General features: G+C 38.7%; 2 protein-coding genes across 3 annotated transcripts in view; both read right to left on the bottom strand.

Moving 5' to 3' along the window:
* Positions 1–156: 156 nt before the first annotated feature.
* Positions 157–9,758, bottom strand: LOC101164556 (polypeptide N-acetylgalactosaminyltransferase 6). Of its 2 annotated transcripts, none has more exons than XM_004070428.4 (11): positions 9,607–9,758; positions 7,978–8,487; positions 7,422–7,594; positions 4,823–4,972; positions 2,822–3,056; positions 2,621–2,738; positions 2,336–2,536; positions 2,059–2,190; positions 1,867–1,968; positions 1,630–1,788; positions 157–731 (listed from the first exon to the last, which is right to left on the bottom strand). In XM_004070428.4, exons 2-11 carry the CDS (start codon positions 8,457–8,459, stop codon positions 618–620), a joined length of 1,866 nt encoding a protein of 621 aa, XP_004070476.1. In that variant the 5' UTR covers positions 8,460–8,487; positions 9,607–9,758; the 3' UTR covers positions 157–617. The 2 variants fall into 2 exon arrangements, with proteins under 2 accessions (XP_004070476.1, XP_020560289.1); XM_020704630.2 differs by lacking the exon at positions 9,607–9,758 and adding an exon at positions 8,667–8,761.
* A 3,765-nt stretch (positions 9,759–13,523) lies between these two features.
* LOC101169035 (adenylate cyclase type 6) overlaps positions 13,524–21,084 on the bottom strand; it is a 33,283-nt gene continuing 25,722 nt past the window's right edge. Inside the window, exons 16-24 of the mRNA XM_023956577.1 lie at positions 18,754–18,903; positions 18,415–18,590; positions 18,176–18,208; positions 18,066–18,095; positions 17,852–17,984; positions 17,317–17,580; positions 16,921–17,125; positions 16,626–16,750; positions 13,524–15,316 (exon numbers count right to left, since the gene is read on the bottom strand). Of these exons, the coding sequence (XP_023812345.1) occupies positions 15,188–15,316; positions 16,626–16,750; positions 16,921–17,125; positions 17,317–17,580; positions 17,852–17,984; positions 18,066–18,095; positions 18,176–18,208; positions 18,415–18,590; positions 18,754–18,903 (1,245 nt within the window). The 3' untranslated portion in view covers positions 13,524–15,187. The remainder of the gene's footprint in view (positions 15,317–16,625; positions 16,751–16,920; positions 17,126–17,316; positions 17,581–17,851; positions 17,985–18,065; positions 18,096–18,175; positions 18,209–18,414; positions 18,591–18,753; positions 18,904–21,084) is intronic.

The raw sequence follows: 21,084 nt of genomic DNA, 5'->3' as shown, positions 1-21,084 counted from the left end.
AAAGACACCAAAACTTGCAGATTCCAATACAATATGAATTCGTATAATAAAGTATCAAAAACGTTCCAGACTTAACATTTTAAAATGTTTTAATTCTAACCTGAAATTATCATTATACATCAGCTGTGATGTAAAAGAACTACTGCATCAGAGACCATTTTTGTAAACAAAGAAATATTTTTATTAAAAATAAACAGACATCTCTCACTCATACCCATCACATATAAACATTCACTATCTCACCCAACAATAAAATAATTAAAAATAATATTATTGGCAGAAACATGAGAACAATTGTGTAAAGGTCTAAGCATGTCAACATTTGCACTTGGCTTCCACCCAGAAATACAAAATTCATACTTGTAGTTAAAATTCCCCACCTTGGTCAAACTTCTCAAGTTTTTTTCCAATAAATACATTTAAAAACAATTAAAACCAACCCAACTTAGGGGCTTTCCACCAGATATGATTATTTCTAAAATTCCTTTTCTCGTTGGTCATCGCTAAATGTCCAAGTTCTCAAAGATCCGTAGCATCTCCTTCTGGATCAGTGTCAAATCAGCTTCAATGAGAGGGGTACAAAGTGCTAAAAGCCACCTGACTGTTATACTGGGAGGTCAGCTGAAGGCCCATTGCTGGTGCATATCTGCAGAATTACAGGAGTCCATGTATACTTTGCCTCCTTTCAGCTGTAAACATTTCCCACTGCTTGGGTTCTTCAGAAGATTTTCCTGTACAGAAAAAGACAAAACATTTTCCAGAACCAAGAAGATTAAATGAATAAAAGACAGATGCTTGTATGTATGCAACACCTAAGCGAATTACTCTCGTTCAGTGTGTTGAGAGGAGTGGGATGAAAGGGTCAGTAATGTCTGTGAGGCACACTAAGCCAAAAGTAACTTATTAGCTGGCAAGGTGGCTTTGTCTGAAAGTAAAAAATAAAAGTCCAAAGCTTTTAAGCTGGACAAAAAGTTTGGTATAAAATGCTGTCATCCATCTGTTTACACAATCTCCTGCTAGCTTACAGCCCCTCACATCTTCAACCTCACATTACTGGTGCAACTAAAATTGGCGAGCAACATTGGAGCTATCCAACCGTGCGGTTTGGAGCTAGATACCAGCTCAGACAGACATGGATCTACTTGTCTGCAAGTGGATTCATTGGAATGGAACAGAACAGTGAGCTTGTGGGCTGCTGATTGCAGATTTTACATAACAACTACAGGCTTTTTCCAGTGGCTTTTTTTTTCATCTGCTCCTGATTCATCACAATTTGAATAAATTAATACTCAGTAATGCAATTCTTTATATATGTACTCCGTCATGAGAAAAATGCCACGAAAACATGTTAAAAACACCAAAACACAATTTTTCTTGGAGTGGGTCTCTAAGAGACTTCTGTAGATGCTTGAGAAATCTTTTTTTACTGGTTTAAACTGCATCAAAGCTTAATATGCCCAGGTAAAGTGATAGTTTGAGGAACAGATAAATGCCGTGTTAGTGATCATCAGTACCCTCAGTATCCTTGTCTAAGATGAAATCTAGGAATTTTTTGACACAAAACTACAGTGTTCTGCACAAAGAAGGTTTTATCAATTGTCAAAAAGCGTGACTCGAGATGTTTCTCACCTCTGTAAAGATCCACTGCTGTTGAGGTGCCACATCGGTACCTTTCCCCTTCAGCTGGCACAGCTCAATCCTCACCTGCTCCGGATGGTCAAAGGCTTGAAGGCAAAGCTGCTTTCCAATGTTATGACGCAGCTCCTTATGAGACGAATACTCAAAGTACTGCAACAAAAGGTTTTCCAGTCACAACTCAGAACTCCAACTCACATTCTTCATTACTCAGACTCTGGTTTACTGTACCTGGTTGCCTCCCATGTTGTGACACATGTACATAATCACAGGTTTACCTCCCTGGTTGTTCTCTCCAACATCCAAGCAAGTATCAGATCCTAGGTTTTTAATCTGGTGAAAACAAAGACCAGGAAAAACAGTAAACAAATTGCCCTTTTTGTACACCACAAACAGGCTTATTGGAGCCCAAACTTGACTTACTGCTCCAAATTTCTCTGGGGTTAAATCCGGAACAAAGATTTCTGGGTAGATTGTGTTTAGATACCAGGAGAAGTTCTTGCAATGAAGATCTTCCCTCAACTTCAGACGATCAGAAATGTCTCCGTACTTTTTCTGTAACCAGAAAAAGTGTTTTTCTTTTTTAAACCCAAAAACTAGTGCCAACATTTGACATTTCATGTCATCCTTGCAGCAGGAGATTTGTAGTTGGTATGTTTGAATGTGATGAATGGCTCTGCTTCCACGTCTCTAAACGGACCTCCTGTGCCATAATTGCAGCGTTCTTGTTGCGGCGATAGTAGATCTTCTTGTAGTCGTCCATCCAGACCTCAGCGAGGCGCACCTGGTTTCGAGTGATGACCTCAGTGCCCTTGGGGAAGGTATGTGGGCTTTTTGTGCGGAAGACGTGGCCCACAACTGAACATGGGATGATCTCTAGTTGACCCCCACACTGCCACACCTGTGAAGCACACACAACGTTCAGATGAAATCTCAAAGAAATTTACAGTGTCATGTGAAGCTATAGGAAAATAAAAAGACTTACCCTAAAGGACATTTCCACATTTTCTCCACCCCAAATCTCCATTTTGTCATCATATGTTCCAATATGTTCAAAGTACTTCTTTGAGATTGAAAAGAGTCCTCCAGCAAAAGTAGGCGTTCTGAAATATTTATGGAAGACACAAAAGCCTAAGGTAGTTGAATGATTCTTTGTTCCAAGTGAAAACAACATGATCCTTCTTACTTTACAGGGTAGGTTTCGTCCTTGCGCAGCCTCCTTGCCTCTTCGGGGATGGCTTCCCAGCCAAACGTCAGGCTCCAGTCGAAGTTACCGCGGTTGTAGGCGCGATTAGTGGCAATAGGTTTGTTAAAATTAAAGTTATTGAGGTCAATAGTGGTGATTTCTGGGCTAACCACTGCAGTTGGTTCTTCAACAATGCGAGCCAAGAGAGGTTCTAGCCAACCATGGAAACACTCACCTATAAGCAAAAAGACAGAGGCAATAATGGGTTTATGTGTTCATATTAAAGACCCACTCCAAGTAAAAATTGTGTTTATGGTGTTTTTACACGTTCTTCTGGGATTTTTTCTTTTTTTTTTTTTAACTTGTCCTGTCCAACAGCTGGGCAGACAGATGAGAGCTGAGGGCCTCTTGTGTTGGACATATTTTACTTTAACAATAGGGGTTATTCATCTTCAGACAAACCAAAGGCATGACTGAATAAACCCCTTTTGTAATTGAGGCCAAACTTTATTAATTTCAATCATGTTTGAGAATCTTTGGCGTGGGAGCGGACGGAAAAGGAAAGAAGGGAAGAAAAGAGAGGGATGTTAGAGAGGGGGGGGTGATAGTGAGAGGGGGGGGGGGGGTAAGACCATGAAGCAGCATAGAGCAGACAAGTTTACTGGTTGTTTATCATTACGGTAAGGTTCAAATGTAGTACAAAAAGGGCGGGGCCCGTCCACACACACACTGAAATGTTATCAACACACCTGCTAGCTGTAAAAATGTCCACATGTCAACATGTACACAAAACAGATAGTGTTCACACACGCATACCTATGCCTTTAAACCAACTACTGTGAAATCTTTCATTCATTCAATCATGCAAACTATTAGCGCAAAGGTGAGCTAACACCAGTGCTCAGGTGAGTGTTTATGTTCTTTTAAAATGGATGGTGGAATGTGAAAAGAAGGAGGAGGAGCGCCCAGCCACCCCCACACCCAGACCCCGCCGCAGCAGCAGCGGCAGCCTGAACCCCCAACGCCACACGGCAGCAGGCAGGGGACAACCGCCCCCCGGGCGACCAAATCCGCCACCCAGCCCAGGCCTGGGATTTTTTGATGATGTAGGACAAGTATGAAGATAATTAAGCTTAAAATTCAAGCAATTAAACTTTAACATTTTGAAATTCAAATTTTTTGAAATTCAAATTCAAATTGCTGTGAATCAGGAACAGACGAAAAATGGCATGTGAAAAAGCTTGGAGATGTGATGTATAAGCTGCAATTGGAAGGCCACAAGCTCCCTGCTCCGCCTCATTCTAATGCATCCACTTGACACATCCGTGGATGTCTGTGTTTTCCTGAGCTGGCATCTGGCTCACAACTTCACGGCTAAATAGCTCCAATTTTTCTCACTATTTTTGCTGGTTATATTAGGTTAGGGGTTTCAGAGGCTGTAAGCTAGCGGGAGAATATGTAAACAAAGAAATGATGGGTATTGAGGGCAGGCTTACACCGCACCAACAGTCCCACCCACAACTCAGAGGAAAGTTTCTAATGAACTCCTTCCGCTCTACAGAAACTATGTCCTATGAAAAGAAAGTTTTTTTTATTTAGCTTAAAAATACCATACTTATGACTAAAAGACCAATGGGAACGCTTTTTAAGTGGGACTTTCAATGATAATAAAGTTAACAGATAACCTATGATGAATTGTGTCTCTATAATCACTGAGTACACCATTTCAACACAGCTCAGCCAAATTAGAGTTTTTAAAGCTGTTGTTTTCACACGGAAAAAGTTTCAGACATGATAACATTAAACTTTACTACCTGAAATATATTTAGAATTGCTGGTAAGTTTGAAATGGCAAACAGAAGTTATTACCCTTGGCAGTATTTTTGCTTGAAATGTTTACCTTGTCAGTGATATGACTTATTGAGGAAGACAAAGCTGGTTTATATGCCCCAGCTGTGGTGTATGTATTGCTGCTGAGGTCATGTGTGGGGGTTTACTTACAGTGTGCATCAAGAAAGGTGAGAACTTCAGCTGTGGCAATGCTGGCACCCAGCAGCCTGGCTGTGATGAGACCTTTCCTCTCCGGCTGCCTCACCACACGAACAATCTTTAGATGTTTCACAAAGTCCTCTAGTTGACTCTTAAGGTGCTCTGCACATAGAGAAAGAGATGTGTGACAAAACCTATCTGTGAAAACAACAGTTTCTCCAAGAGGAATCCAAAATAAGAAAAATCAAAACATTAAAAATAAAAATCACTAATTCTAAATTCTTAAGGAAGAAGTTACCAGTCAGACCACTAACAGAAAAAGAAAGAAAGAAACTGACACACTGCTGATAAAGTGGGCCCACACTTCCTCTCTGACAGCTTGTAGAAACACAGACAGATGAAACTAGTTTTTTTTTGTTTCAATTGAGGTGAAACTCCAAGCCACAAGATGCAAACTGCTAATAGAAAGCTGCTGCAGAGAAGTTGTGCTATAAAAAGAAAAATGTCTATGCTGCTTACAGCTGCGGTTGTAGAATGTTTAACAGACAAGAAAGTGTTTTGGCTTTGTAAATACCAAAATGACATTATTAAAAAAATCTAGATCTAGACATCTAAGATCTAACACAATCTATTGTCGAGTAGTACTTTTACTGAGTAATCTTCTTTGCCTCCAGTTTAAGAAGTGCAAAGTGTGTGTATAAAAGAACAAAAAACAAAATGCAAACCAAAGGGAGATATTTGGAAAAACCTATACAAAATGCAATTTTGTTAAGCCATTCATTTATTTTCTCAGCTTGTCCTCTGTCGTCATTAGGTAATGTAAATTTGCCCAATTCTTAAATGGATTTAGTACAAAAGTTTAACAACTTGAACTTAAAACACAAAGTAGAGTTTGACTGGTCTTGCTGCCACCTCAGCAGCACACGTTCAACAGATAGCCAAACGTTTTAATCATCTAGCAGATAACAAGCTTTTTGCTGCGTCACCACAGATAAATATTCTTTCATGGGATTTGGCAACACAGCTGTTTGTAAGGCGGAGTTTTCAAAACTGTATTCATTGTTAAATTGTAAAATCACAAAAATGTAGAATTAAATCATCAAATCTACAATTCAATTTTCTTTAAGAAAAAAAAAAAGAAGAAGGGTATTTTAAGTTTTAGTTCTTATTATAACTAAAGTTCCACATTTGCTACCTCTCAATCATTAGTTATGTGAAATTTGTTTTTCATAGAGAAACACTTGGTTTGGGATTGAAATTTAATTAATTAAAAGAAGTATTCATGTTAGATTCTAAACAGAATCAAAGTGTAAACTTGTAAACCAGGCCACCTTTTCTATCTCTTTCTGTTTTCTTTGTTCAATATAGTTTAACATTGTTTAATGACTTGATTTATTTTTCTGAAGGTTTTTCTGAGGTAGCAGAGGAGTAGGGACATCTTTAAAAAACTGAAATTTGACTGGAAGCCACCAACAGACAGAGAGAACAGCATTGATGACAGTTGTTCTGTTAGCCAATTACTGCAACATGTTGAGAGCATCTTTTAAAACGGGTAAAAAGTGTATTCTAGTGATCTCCACGGTTCAAATCTTGATACGGTCCCTTTAAAGATTTTCCTTTTAAAGAAGAGACAATCTCTCATCTCTGCCTGTGAGAAAGGAGGTTGCAGACAAGGGCAAGGGTTAAATTTGTGTTAAACACAGCAGATTTCTAGTTCTTTAGACAGCACTGAAAGAAGGAATCAATATTGTGCCATACAGGCATCAGGAAGTCGTTGATGAGCACTTCTTCATAGTTTCTGAAAGAGTACTCGAGTATTCACCACGTGACATCCTACTGTCATGTGTTGAAACAGCTTAAGGTCGTCTCTTTTGCACGACTGCCTTTACTGCCGCTGATGTTTTTTAAAGACCCACTCCAATGAAAATGGTGTTTTAACGTGTTTTTGTGGCATTATTCTCATGATGGAGGACATATATAAAGACAATTACGTTTAATTTGCATGTCTGTGCTTTTCTTCGTTCAAATCGTGGTGGATCAGGAGCAGATGTAAAAATGCCATTTGAAAAACCCTGCAGCAGTGATGTGGAAGCCACAACGACAAGCCGCCAGTTCTGTGCTCCGCTCCGCTCCGTTTTGATGCATTAACTTCTAGACAACTACATGTGTAGGTCTTTGATCTCCTCATCTGAGCTGGTATCTGGCTCAAAACTGTCCAGCTAGATAGCTCTGATATTGCTCACCATTATTGTTGCACTGGTAATGTTATTTTGGGGTTGTGAGGGGAGCTAGCGGGAGAGTGTATAAACAGATGGATGACTGGAAGTAAAGGCAGGCTCACTCTGTGCCAACTTTCCCAACCCCAAACTGAAAGGAGAATTTCTAATGAACTCCTGCTGCTGCTCTGCAGGAATAATACCCTAGAAAAGGACACTGGTTCTTTGATTTGAGCTAAAAACTGCATAGATCAAAAGATAAATGGAGTGCGACTTTACATAGTCTGTCTAATTTTTACACAACAAAAAAAGTCAAGCTTGGGAAAAAATGTCAACTTCCTGCTGAGCAACAGGTGACAGGAAGCTAATATTTAATATATGTGATATTGTTGTACCTGCTACACTGGCATCATCAACCAATATGATCTCTTTAAGGAGGCTAGCAGGAGATGTGTGAAGGACGCTGTAGACCGTCCTGAGGAGTGTGGACCAAGCCTCATTGTGAAAGACTATGATGACACTGGTGGTGGGCAGAGCAGGGCAGCGAGGAAACTTTCTCTCCACACACCTGCATGAGGGGAGGGGGAGCAGCAAAACCAAAAAGATGAGTGAGAAGGTTATCTGATCAAACAAACATCCAGCAAGGTTGTACACCGCTGAACACAACAGCATATTTGTTGCAAAAACAAGGCTTTCACAGAGACCTTTTTAAACAGGTCAGAGTGCAACTCCCGCTGACAAGCAGCTTGTTTCATGAACATGCAAATACTTTGAGTCAAATGCATCAATGATTGCAGTAAGAGAAACATGTCAGGCAAACTTATGCAAGTAGCACAAGTCTTTACAGCAGTCATATTTAAGTCTCAATAATCTGTGGGTTGTGCAAGCTAACATAAATTTTGCTAAAACTGTAATTATTCCCGACCACAAACTCTGATAATCTGCACTTACTCCGGAGGCCTTGTGTCTTCCCCAAGACTGCGGCTGAGCGAGATCCGGTCACTGGCAAACTGGTTGAAACAATGCCGCTTCAAGCCCTCCTCTTTCTCCTTCTCCTCCTCCGGGCTCATGTGCTCCTTATGAAATCCCCTCCCGTCTGCCCCAGGGCTTTGGGGGTCTTGAGGAGGTCTCTCCAGGTGGGGTTTGAGCTCACGCTGAGTGTAAAAGCCAGTGGGGCATTTAGTGTCCTCTGTGGGCTGCTGTTGTACCGGTGGTGGCTCTGGAGCTCCAATCTGGAAACCCATGTTGTTCACAGCCTCTTTGACCATGACTATCACTTTGTCCCTTTTGTTTGCCAGATCTTGCAACCAGGGATCCCCAGCAGAAGCAGAGCCCACATCTCTCTGGAGAACCACCAGCACCAACATGAAAAGGGTCCCTCCAAAGATCACCAGCTTCAGCGGGGACATGCGACGGCGCCAAAACACACGCATTTCCCAGATGATCTTACTGCTCTTGTGGCTGTTAAAAAAGAAAGACACTCTTGAGGTCAACCAACTTCCTGCTGTTTGAGCTGATCACTACACAAAAGCATTGTTTTAAAAGCTATTTTTAATATACTAATACTCCTCATTTGTATATACTCTTAGCTGTTCCTGAAAAACATAGACCGATATGATAGAAGTGAGAAAAATAATTACTCAAACCGGTTGGTGCTTCTCTACCAGCGTCATAGCGGTGAGTAATCTAGCCAACCCTGTTCCACCTCCTCCCTCTCGGTTGCTTTAGGAGACAGTCCCACAAGACAGGTAGAAAGAACAGGGGAGGTGGTGAGAGGGAACAAACACACCCCACCCCTCTTTGCACACCTGAGTTCACCTGTTCTGGTCACAGTCTGCCAAGGCCAATGTGTCAACAAATGAGTGAAGACATGTACCAAGCCATTCCATAAGTGACACGCAGACAGTTTGTTCACACAAGCACCAAATACACCAGCACTAATGATCAACTGCCATTTGGAAGAGGAAATGAAATATGCTACTTGAGGCATGACAGAACTTCTCCCTGCCATTGCACAAAAGGCCATTTCCTGTTCTGTCAACCTGCCTTACAGCAAAGCAAAGTTCTCAAGTCCCCACCTGATCACCAATCCTCCAGAGTCCTTATCTTGATCTTTCACATTTATTTAGTCCCAGACCGGATGCCTTCCATGCCTGATTCAAGACAGTTCCGCGTAAAGACAGGAACTGTCACTTCTGGGTAACCACATTCCAAACACAACTGTCAAAATTAAAATCTGTGGGTCATGCAGATCCCGGTGTGAGTGATAGGGATCAGGAGGGAGAAACTACCGTAGAGAAACATCCGTCTTGTTTATGGTATGTATTAATAAACTGATCTCGGTTCAAAAGGTTTAGATTAAGTCAAAAGCATAGAGCAAAAATGAAAGAGGAAGATCAAGATCAGCGCCTTTTGTGTCAAACTCCGAACTTTGAATACCATTAAAACACCGGTTTGACAAAAGAAGGAAATAAACGCCCCCAAAAAATTAATAACAGAAGACACAACTAACACACATTAAAAAAAAAAGTTTCAATGTACCTAAAAAACAAACAGAAAAGAGAGACCGCCGCCACTTACCTGGTTGTGTCCTACACCTGCTCTGCCGCACGAGACGCTCCAACTCCCCCCACCCCTCTCTCTTTTTTCTTCAGTACAAAGTTGCCAGGTCAGCCGGTTACCCGTCGCCCTTAAGTCTTTAAGAAGTCAAACTGGATTTGAGAGCAGTGTGGGCTCCCGGCTCTTGCTTTCGAATTAACAGGTGCCAATTTTTCCAAATAATTAGTGAAAGTGAGTCCCCTGCTGGTCGTTACTCACGCAGAAGCTTCCGCGAGCGTTTGGCGCGCGAGGGCGAGGATGCGTTCATTTTAAAATTACATTTTGCCAAATATTTGCACCGCTGTACAACACTCGTGATTTTTTTTGTGTAAACTTTATAACTTTAAGAAAAAAATGCCTAAAACCAACAGTTTAAAATTTTCTTAAAATATTGTATATTTATTTAACCCATTATTATTAATAGACTCTAAAAATATATTTGTTTTTTTATAAGCATTCATTAAACATGTGAATTTAGTAATAGAAGCATTTTACTATGCTTTCTATTACCTGCTATTAAACTCATAATAAAAGGCTAATAGTAAAATATATGGGAAAAAAACAGGGTTTTTACTTGAGTTTTTACAGACGTTTTTTGGGTGCAAAATGGTACTTCTCCCTAACTTTGTCCTTTTCTCTCTCAGGACTTTTCCCTTAAAGACATTTTTTTTCTTTTCGTATTATCTATCAAGTAATTTGACTATTATTTAAATACAGACCTGATTATTTACTCCTTCACATACCTCTTGTGCATGCGTTTGTATGGATGGTTGTGTTTCACCACAGGACTAGGGAACTTTGTGTTCCAGGGCAGCCATAACAATGACTTCATATTTCTGTGACAGCTGAAAATACCGTACAACATTATTAAACTTACCTTTTGTTGTGCTGAGATTTGGTTAAGCTGGACAATTAGAATATATTATTTTTATTTGAAGATTATCTAGATATTCAGTTTCCCTCATCTATTCATGTTTGCATTATATTCCAATAATCACTAAAGATAGTTGTTATTGTATTTTCATTTTTAAAGGATATGGGTGTGAACCTTCAACTTTGTCTAGACTTTGTAAGACTGATCTCTCTCAGGAGATGTGTGGTATACCTAAAAAACACCTAAAGCTTATCGAAAGCCATTAGATCCCTTTATTGTTTAGATCAGTTCAGGTTTTTTTTTTAAATGTCCTCTTTCAACTCACAATACTGCAAAGAAAGCTGATACTGCCTGAGGAGAGGATGGCATTATGAACACAGGATAAAATCCTTGCAATGAAGCCTTTTTGTTTTGTAAATGTAAACAATATATGTTCTATAAAAGTTTGGTTATTTTTATATCATAGTTATATTGTTCTTTAATACTAAGACCAGATTTAGAGGTACTTTGTTCCACACTGGAATACCATCAAAGGATGAAGCACATATCTGCTTACACACAACAAAGTGTGAGAACATTTGAAACACCTGTGAATATTATGCAGTTGAATGCAACACATGTTCTTGGATCATGTATCAATTATAGTAACATTAGTGCTTTTTCAACAGGGATTAGAAGGAATGTTTGTCACTTAATTAATGCTCAGTAGGGAGCTCTGTAAATTAACACTGCAATAACTTCAACAAAAATGTATTATTTATGTTTAAGCAATTAAATACTGCCTGCTGTGTGGCTGTCTTGAAACCGTAGATCGTGTTTTTCTAAAAAGGAGAAGGACATGTCTCTCAGGTTACTGTCATACAGTGCAGTCTTGATTGCAGGCTGCTGATTGACATGAGAGCTAAATGAAAATGAACAAATACATCACCATTAAACATGCTATTCAGTCATACAAAGAATATGAGATAGATAGATAGATAGATAGATAGATAGATAGATAGATAGATAGATAGATATATTTATAGATATTTCTCTCTCTCTCTCTCTCTCTCTCTCTCTCTCTCTCTCTCTCTCTCTCTCTCTCTCTCTCTCTCTCTCTCTCTCTCTCTCTCTATATATATATATATATATATATATATATATATATACCCATATATAGCATCACACAGTTAGTGCAGATTTGTCGTCTGTACATCCATGATGCCAATCTCTCTTTCTTCCACATACCAAAGGTCCTCTATTGGGTTGAGTCTGGTGACTGTGGGGGCCACACTGTGGTCATAAATGGATGAGCATGGTCAGGTATCTCCATCACAGGGTTCCCTATCAAACCTTCTCAAAAAACTCTGGATAATATTTTGATCTTCAATCCCACTCGGAGGAAATCGCTGTCTAAATTGTTTAGCATGATCTCAGCCGTGGAGTCTCCCTCGATGCAATCCCTTAAAACATCTTGGGAGCAGGACCTTACTGAAACCATTAGTAAAACAGACTGGGAAATATTGTGAGGAACATTAACTTATCTTCAATGTGTGCAAAACACTGTCTACTACAGTTTAAGATTGTGGATCGTGCTCACCTCCGTAAAGCAAGATTAGCTGAGATGTATCCACAAATTGATCCACTGTGTAACAGATGCAAATCATCAGAGGCCACATTAATCCACACTTTTTGGTACTGCCCTAAGATACAGTGCTTTTGGAGAAATATCTGTGAGGCACTTAGCTGCATCTTGGGAGTTAAATTAACTTTAAACCCACTTGTATTTTTGTTTGGAATAAACAGTGGGGCTCCGACATTGCTTGCAGGTGGTCAGAGGATCATTACCTTTTCAACTTTTCTAGCTCGATGCTTCTTAAGTGGAAGGATGCTGCCCCACCCACTTTATCACATTGGATTCGAGATGTGCTTTACCATCTTAAACTTGAAAAAATAAGATTTACTGTGAGAGAACATAAATTTTATAAGGTATGGAGACCATTTCTCAACTTTTTTAGTCTACCATCTACAAGTGTGACAGAATGAGGCCCCTTTTTCTATCGTTACTTTACGTGTATTGATATATTTGCTCTTACTTATTGTTTTTTTATTTTATATGCTATTTCACCTATACTGTGACTGATTTTATATATTCATGTTTCTCTTTGCTTATCACTTGTAACATTTTATTCCTTTATATTTTCTTTACTAAATGGATATTGGTGACTGGGGACTGGGTTTTTAATTTGTTTGTATTATGTTTTAAAACTGAAAACTTAATAAATATATAAAACACTAACAATACTCAGGTAAGCTGTAGCGTTGGAACCATGCTCAATTGGTACTAGTGTGCCAAGGCCTGAACCGTTGATCCAAGGCAGGATGGATCCATACCTTTATGTTGTTGACACTACATTCTCCCTTTATCATCCGAATGTTACAGCAGAAATGGAGACTCTTTAGACCAGGCAACATTTTCCTAATCTTCTTTAGTCCAATTTTGGTAAAAAATCTGTGTGAATTGTGTTCTTAGCCAACAGGAGAGGCACCCGGTGAATTCTTCCGCTGTTGTAGCCCATCTACTTCCAGGTTTGACATGTTGGGGGCTCAGAGATAGTCTTCTGCAGACCTCAGTTGTAACAAATGGTTATTTGAGTTAATATTGTCTTTCTATCAGCTGGAACCAGTCTGACCATTCTCCTCTGACCTCTAGCATCAACAAGGCATTTACACCCACAGAACTGGCGCTCACTGAGTATTTTCATTTTCGGATCATTCTACCTAGAGATGGTTGTGCGTGAAGTTCCCAGTAGATCAGCAGTTTCTGAAATACTTAGACCAGCCCGTCTGTCACCAACAGACTTTCCGCGTTCAAAGTCTAAATTCACCTTTTATCCCCATCTGATTCAATTTGAACTGCAGCAGATCATCTTGACCACATCGACATGACGAAATGCATAGAGTAGCTGCCATGTGATTGGCGGATTAGAAATTTGCCTTAACAAAAGTATATATGAAGAGGCAGAAATCTAAATGAGCACAGCAATGCAAAAAAAGCAGGCTTTTATTAATTCTGAATAAGTGGAGATTTTTGTTTGGGCAGACTAGCCTCTGCACTTGCTTCTCTCTTACCTATCTTTAAAGGACTACTGTATGCAGCAGTGTTTACTGCTCCTGTAAGGACTATAAGGGAATTAAAAAAAAGACAAATCTAATCTTTTAAGAGGCCTTCAAAAACAGCTGTCCACATGGACGGAAATCTTAAAATACTTACATTGGGAATAATATTCCTTTGGCTGGTAAGTCCAACCACAAAACAACAATTCAGCTTATTATTTTATAAAATACATTACAATCTCCCTGTTCTCTTACTGATGACAGAAATTCTCATTATTGCATACATTCAACCAACAATATTTTCAAGCAGCTAAAATGGGGGGGGGGGGGGGTTACAAGCTTTCAAATTGAATAAATTAAGATTCAAAAGTGTAAAGTTGATTATTGCTTCTTGACATGTGGACAATTGCAGTGTTTAACATCATCAATACATTACAAATAAAAAAAGGACTTCTTATATACTTAAGCCTTAAACTGTAAAGAATCAGTTTACTTTCACGTGTTGTAATATAATAAAGAGAAAAAAAAGATTGCTCATTTCACTTGGAATGAAATCAGTCAAAATCAGAATTCAGTAAAAGGCAAAGTAGTAGCATTGTTCCTCAAATAATCATGTATACACAAAAGAAGAATTAAAAACATAACTCTAAAGGATGGTATAAAACATGCCTCACTGTAACCACTTTTGCAAGGAAAAGACTTTCATACAGTATCATAAAAACCTCACAGTGAAAAGTTAGTTTTCCCCTTAACCAAAACAGCATTCAGCTTCATGTGCTCACGTCCACACGTCATCACACACAGAGCTCACACACACTTGTTTCAAAGGTTTCGTAGCAGTTTAACTTCATATCCGTGGTATTAGCACAAGTCCTTCATTTCTTACTTTACGTTTTTGGCTTGAATTAAAGCACATTGCAGAGAACAAGAGTTCAGTCATTCGTTTGAATGGACCACAAACTGCATGATTCACAAGCTAGAAGTGACAAACCTGATAAGAAACAGAGAAGTCCAAGTCAAGGTTATTGTGCTTTGTTTATGCTGCATATTTGTGTTCTCCTTCATTATTAATTTCACAAAATAAGGAATTTGTCTCTGTCATTGACAGAGAAGTTGCCGTGGCCTGTTTTCTCAAAAGAGGAATAGCACAAGAAGGTCATTTGTACTTTAACGGAATCATAAATATGTGTTTCATAACAAACAGTTGTTCTTTGGTTATTCTCCTTCATGTGCTCTTTGCATATTTCCTTTTAAGAAAGACTTTGTTTTCATAAAAATAAATAACGACTTCAAATGAAATACAGATCAAGACAAACTAGTATTGCTCAGAAACAAAAGCCATTTTAGCTCCATCCTAAGGCAACTGGGTTTAATCCTCTTTCTGGCAGCTTGGGAAAAAGCTTTAAAACATAAACCACACCAAACATGTGCGAATTACAGTCAGTTTGTGGCAAAATACTGGCTTGTCTCTGTTGGCCAAGTTTTGTCCCCATGTGTCAGCAAAATGCCTCAGATCTCGCTGCCAAGCTGAACTCTCAGTTTGTCTGCTGAAATAACGCAGTGGAAGTCACCCAGCGATTGGCTGGTCTGTTGTTAACTGCCTGCAGGACCACTGGTGAGGAAGTAAGTGGTCATCTCCCCCTTCCCCTTCACTTTGATGACTCCTCGACAGTCCAGCTGGTATCCATTGTTGACCAGCATGTGGTACAAGTCTGTAGTCACCTATAAGAAGAAATGGATAAACATTCAGAATGTCAGATGGGTATCAACAGATAATTTCTTTTGTTAAGTAATAATAAAAATTATTTATAAACCCTTATTAAGCAGTAAGGTAAGCAAGACAGAAAGACAGACGACGAACTATTTAAAATTAAAGGTAACATTGTCGTTATTTGTAATTTTTGATAGAGATCCTGGCATTTCCATCATAGTGCCATTTGTAGGACAGAAATCTTTTCTACTGTCTTGCTGTTGTGGTAAACTGCGGAATAATGTATGTCCACCTTTGTTCCAAGTTTCTGTTGCCCCATTTAAATAAAATAGAACATTCAGCCTTTAAATTCTTTCTTAAGTGTCTATTATCACTTTTTAATGGACATTCGACAGCCAATAAGCATCGAGTCTTCATCCGGACCACGGTATAAAAATTGATCGTTTACAGGTTATTAGACAATAAAAAAAACGTTCAAATTCAAGTTAAATTAAGTTGTAGTGACACATACTGTACTGCAGATGGAGGCATAGGCATTTCTAATCTTTCAATTTAACTTTGACTTTATCTGCTGTACTCCTATCAGGATAATTGACAGCATCTGCTGTGATGTTTGTTTGCAGTTTTGCTTCCCCGGGGGATATGGAGTAATGTATCACCACAGAAGATGCTTGTGCTTTCATAGTCATGTGATCTTTGCAAGATATTCAAATAAGGCTTCCTGTCCACCCAAAAAGAGCTTTTGGAACCTTTGTGCTGGCAGATTTTAGACAAAGGAAACTGCTGTTGGTTTGTTGTCTAAGAAATCAATGTTCAGTAAAAAATAAATAAATAAATAAAATAATTATTCTGAAGAATAATTTGGTGTTAGTACTTATACTTGACGATTTATCCTTGTTTTGGTAATGTATTCCTTTTCCAAACTGGAGGAGTCTCATGCAGGGTCATAGGAATGCTGGAGCCTGTCCAGCTACTGTGGGTGAAGGTGAGGTACACTATGGACAGTATGCCAGTCGATCATAGGATAGCACAGAAATCCACAATCACAACTCAGTGAAAAATTTGTATTGCCAAACAACCTAAAGATCATGCTTTTGGCCTGTGGGAAGAAGCTGGGGTTGCCCAGAAAAAAACCCAAGTAACATGCAAACTCCACAGAGAAAGAATGCAGCCAGGATTTTAACCAGGGCCTTCTTACTTATTCCGTTAATAGTCTAATAATAAGTACTGTTGACAAATAAAAAAGTTGTACTGACTTGGCAAACTCTTTTAAATGTAATGCCCTATCAGTTGTTTAATGTGATAATTATATATACACACCTGAATGTGGTCTGGAACTCCTGTGCTGTCCATCCTGCTGGCCACATTCACCGTGTTCCCCCAAATGTCATACTGTGGCTTTCTGGCTCCAATCACCCCTGCTACAACAGGCCCCATATTCAACCCTAAGAACACATAGAAGGACAATGAAGATTCAGATTAATTATATTTAAAGAAAATTAGGTATTAACGATTAGTCTCATCATAACTAAAGCTCTATTTTGAAGGATCAGGCAAAGTCTATCAAAAAAGAGTTATGTTTCAGGGAACTATTTCCCCTCTCTTCCAGGCTTACCAATCTTCATCTGGAAGTTGTTGAAGGAATGCTCGTTGATGTATTTCATCTGCTCTCTAAGTCTCATGGCATAGTCTGCCAAAGCCAGGATGTGCGAGCGGCCCTCTTTGTCATAGGAGGAGTCATTGAGGCCAGAGGCTGCCATGTAGGTAGAGCCAATGGTTTTGATTTTCTCCAGCTGAAGAAACCTCTCTTCACTGATGATCTAGAGTCAACAACCATGGAAAGAAGCATATATCACGAAAAGTGCATTTCAAATATTAGTCACATGTAATCAAAGTATAATTAAATTAAAAAAAAGCATACATAATTATTTATTACATGAAACACAAGATTACATTTCCTGTCGTGAAACATTTCCTACATTTGAGTTGTATTAATGACTCCAGATTTTACCTCATCAAAATCAGCAATGATCTCATTAAGCAGCCTCAGACACTCCACCCCCTCGTTGTTGGCCTCAAGCTCCACGTAAAACTCTGAGAAGTTGCTGATGGATGCAAACATGACAGCGACACACTCGCAGGATTGGTAATATAACTCATCATTCCGGCGTTCCCGGGCAAGAAAATGAGCCGCCACATCCTTAGGCAGGATATTGTGGAGAAGGCGGCGGTTGTATGCCTGCAGCTCCTCCATCTCCTCTTTTTCTTCCGTTGCCTTTGGTGGGATGAAGAAGCATAAAGTCGTGCTAAAAACTAATGCTGAAAACATTCTGACAAGTTGCAGAAAGGACAATTGGTAAAATATAAGATGGTAAAATTCTACTTTGCTTCTTCAGTTTCAGGGTTCATGTTGTTCAGACTGACTAAGTGACTCACAGGCACTCTAGAATCGAGGCTTGTTTGCCATAATGCTCTCTATGTCACGCTAAAACAAAAGCCTCCAGTGAAAGATAACTTCTGTTAGATTATACTGTGTTTTTAATTACCTGCAGCTTCCAGAGGAAGTCAAGACGGGCGGTGGACTCCACCTGCTGGCCATGCAAGTAGAGAGCCAGCACAAAAACCATCAGGACTACAGGGGTCATGACCTTTAGGGGTACCTGAGTCACACTATCCAGGCTGAAGAAAAAAAAAAGAGAATGAAATGAGCCTTTGGAGTTAACTGAGCCAAAAAAACATGTGACGAATAAAAGTTCTCACCACTCTTGTCGAGTTTCATTGAAACCAATTCTGCAATAAAGATATAAAAAGGTCATCCCAACAAAGAAGCTTAGCCTCTCATGTAGGCAAGAACAAAACACAGAACTTACTCTTGTAAGGAGTCATTGACAGGTGATAATTGCCTAAGGAAAAAGAATGAGAAAGTTAAAAAAAAATAGAGTTTAATTGGAGAAAATAGGTCGTCTATAATACTAAACATAATTGTAAAACAAAATAGGTCAATTCCAATCTGAAACACAGAACATAAGCTGGAATATTCAAACTGAAGATCACAAGTACTGAGGGGAGTTGGTTGCATGAAACTGGGTATTTATGTGAAGGGACTCACAGTGTGTTAGCTACCAGCAGCAAGTCTGCATTGTCAAACAAAACAACCTGAGGCCACTCCACCAGTAGAAGGAAAGTGATCTGGATGAACAGCATCAGAGCCAGCTTCCCTATGCTACTGATGTGGAGGAACACAGAGCAGGCCAGGAGGGTCAGCAGTACGCTGTAGCTGAAATACTGCAGCAAAAAAGAGAGAGAACAAAAGGGGAGGAAGAGCAAGGCTTAATGTGGCTATCCCAACATGGTTTTTGATGCAGTGTACTTTAAATTAAACGTGAATTCAACTCCGTGAGCAAAGACCTGCTCATACACCTGCAAACTTAAATGTTATAAGCCTAACCTCAGGGAAATGGCAGGGCAAGGTTTGACGTAAACACAGAGTCAAACCGTCCTCTGCTGCCTTGGTCAAGTTGTGAAGCACGCAGAGATTCACTGATGTGTTCAGCTCTTCAGCGACACACTCCTGCAGTTTTTCTCTGCTGCAAGCAAACTATGAAGAAAAGACAAAAAACAGTCTGTTGTTTTAAGCTGCATGCGCACAGTTGCTATTTTATAAAGACAAAGTTTATGGCTAACAAAATTTTATCTAATGATTAAAAAAACTATACATCCTAAAAATACAGGTAAGTTTTAAATATGCTGTACAAAAATTATCTTTTTACAAATGGAGAAGTGCAAGCTTTTCATGATCCATATAAACCAAGTGCCTTAAGCAAAATTGAAACTGTATAAACATAAATTTGGGGGTTTCTTCTTCTTTTTTTTTACGCGTAATAAGCTATGGAGGACCCCTGACATGTGGAACTTCTCCAATATAAGCCTGTCAGGTTTAAAATGACCAACAAGCTAACAAAAAAAAAAAGGTTTATCATTAACCTTTATGTGTACAAGCATGAGGCCATAGGTTTATCTCTAGCTGAAAGCTTTTGATGATAGCCAAGGATATTTACATCATTTTGGAAACATGTCAATCATATACTTAGAATGCATTCCAATTGGTTGTGCTTTATTCAAATCAAGCAGCAAGCTCAGGCCATTAATTAAGTTTGATTGTGATCGATTAATTTATTTGTTTAACTAATGTCATATTCTTTTTCTTTAAACCCCTCTACTTGTATTTTGGTTTGTTTTCTAAAAGAATTGGAAAATAAAATGCATATAAAGACTATTCTATTTCTTGAAAAAAATCTCATTCTTTTTCAAATGTCCTTATATGTTTACTTATATTTTCATGTACAGGAGTAAATTAAAAATCTTTGTATGAAAATCATAATACAATGTTTAAATGTTGGTTTTAGTGAAGTTATTGGGAAATCTGAGTATTAGGTCATTGTTTGCAGAAACTTTGAATAGTCTCTTATGTCTGACTTTCTCAGTCTATTCAATTATCTATTCAAAATATTTGGGTATACAAAGGTGTTTATGGTATTGGAATAACTGCAATATTCCCAAGCCATGTGATTCTGCCACAAGCCTAAATCATGACCACTCCACTGCCATGCTTGACGTGGAATGCTGAAATGCTGTCTTTGTTTTTTGTAAAACATTGGGTTGGTGATGAGGGCCAATAAAAAATTAAGGATTTAAACTTAAAATCCTTCCAAACAAATGATAACTACTCAAGACTTTAACCTTTAAACATACTCAGCGGGGCCTCTAGGGTCACAGATTGTGCATTTTGACCTTGGGGTAAATTTGCTGGGATGTTCAATCCATAAAGATTGGCAGCTGTCTTGAATTTCTTCCACTTGTGAATAATCCCTGTCAGTGTAGTAGAAAACTGACCTTCTGGTTGTTTGGAAACGGTTTTATGAGCCGCTCCAGGTTAATGAGCAGCAACAAATGCTTCTCTAATCGTCCTGCTTATAACTCCCCCTTCTTTTTGCTGTTAATGGACACCAGACTGCTGCAGACCAGCAAACCGATAAAACGTCTTATTTTAAACAAAACTTAAGACCACATTTTGGAAATGATAAACATGAGGTAAAAAGATAAAAATGTGTGAAATTTTCACAAATTTGCTTATGTCTATATAGCAACTGGGGATTATGGTCTCTATCTTCTACAGTCCGAGTGCATTTATAAATTTGATGTTGATAAAAGTATATTTGATGATTTACAGAAAGGGTGTCTAACTCATTTTCACTGAGGGCCACATCAGCATAGTGGCTGTCCTCAAAGGGCCAGATATAACGTATACATGAAACTAAATGTAATGAAAAATAAACGTAACTACTCCTTAATTTTAAATAACTCATTTATTTATTTATTACAACTTTTTAAAGTTACAATTAAAGTTGTATAGAAAACATATGTTTGCTTGTTATTCTAGCATAAATCCTTTTAAATTTGATTCTGTCAGGTTAGGTTATATGGACAATGTTTAAGTCCTAATGTATAGTTGCCCAATCCGATATTTCAAGTCCAATTGCCCCTAGATGTGAATAAATGCACACCAATTTTTATTTTTTATTTTAAGAAATTAAAAACTTTTATGCTCTCGCGGGCCACATAAAATGACATGGAGGGCCACATTTGGCCCGCGGGCCTTGAGTTTGACACGTGATTTACAGGATTCCATAATCATATCTTTAAATATGTCGACTTATCCAATTTAAAAGCACAAATTGTGCAGAATTCCTTTTTTTTTCACATTAAAAGAGACATCTTT

Source organism: Oryzias latipes, chromosome 7, assembly GCF_002234675.1.
Source record: "Oryzias latipes chromosome 7, ASM223467v1".
In the NCBI taxonomy this organism is placed as follows: Eukaryota; Metazoa; Chordata; class Actinopteri; order Beloniformes; family Adrianichthyidae; genus Oryzias; species Oryzias latipes.
Note: the sequence above shows the minus strand (reverse complement) of the source record. Positions and strands in the feature narration are given on the sequence as shown.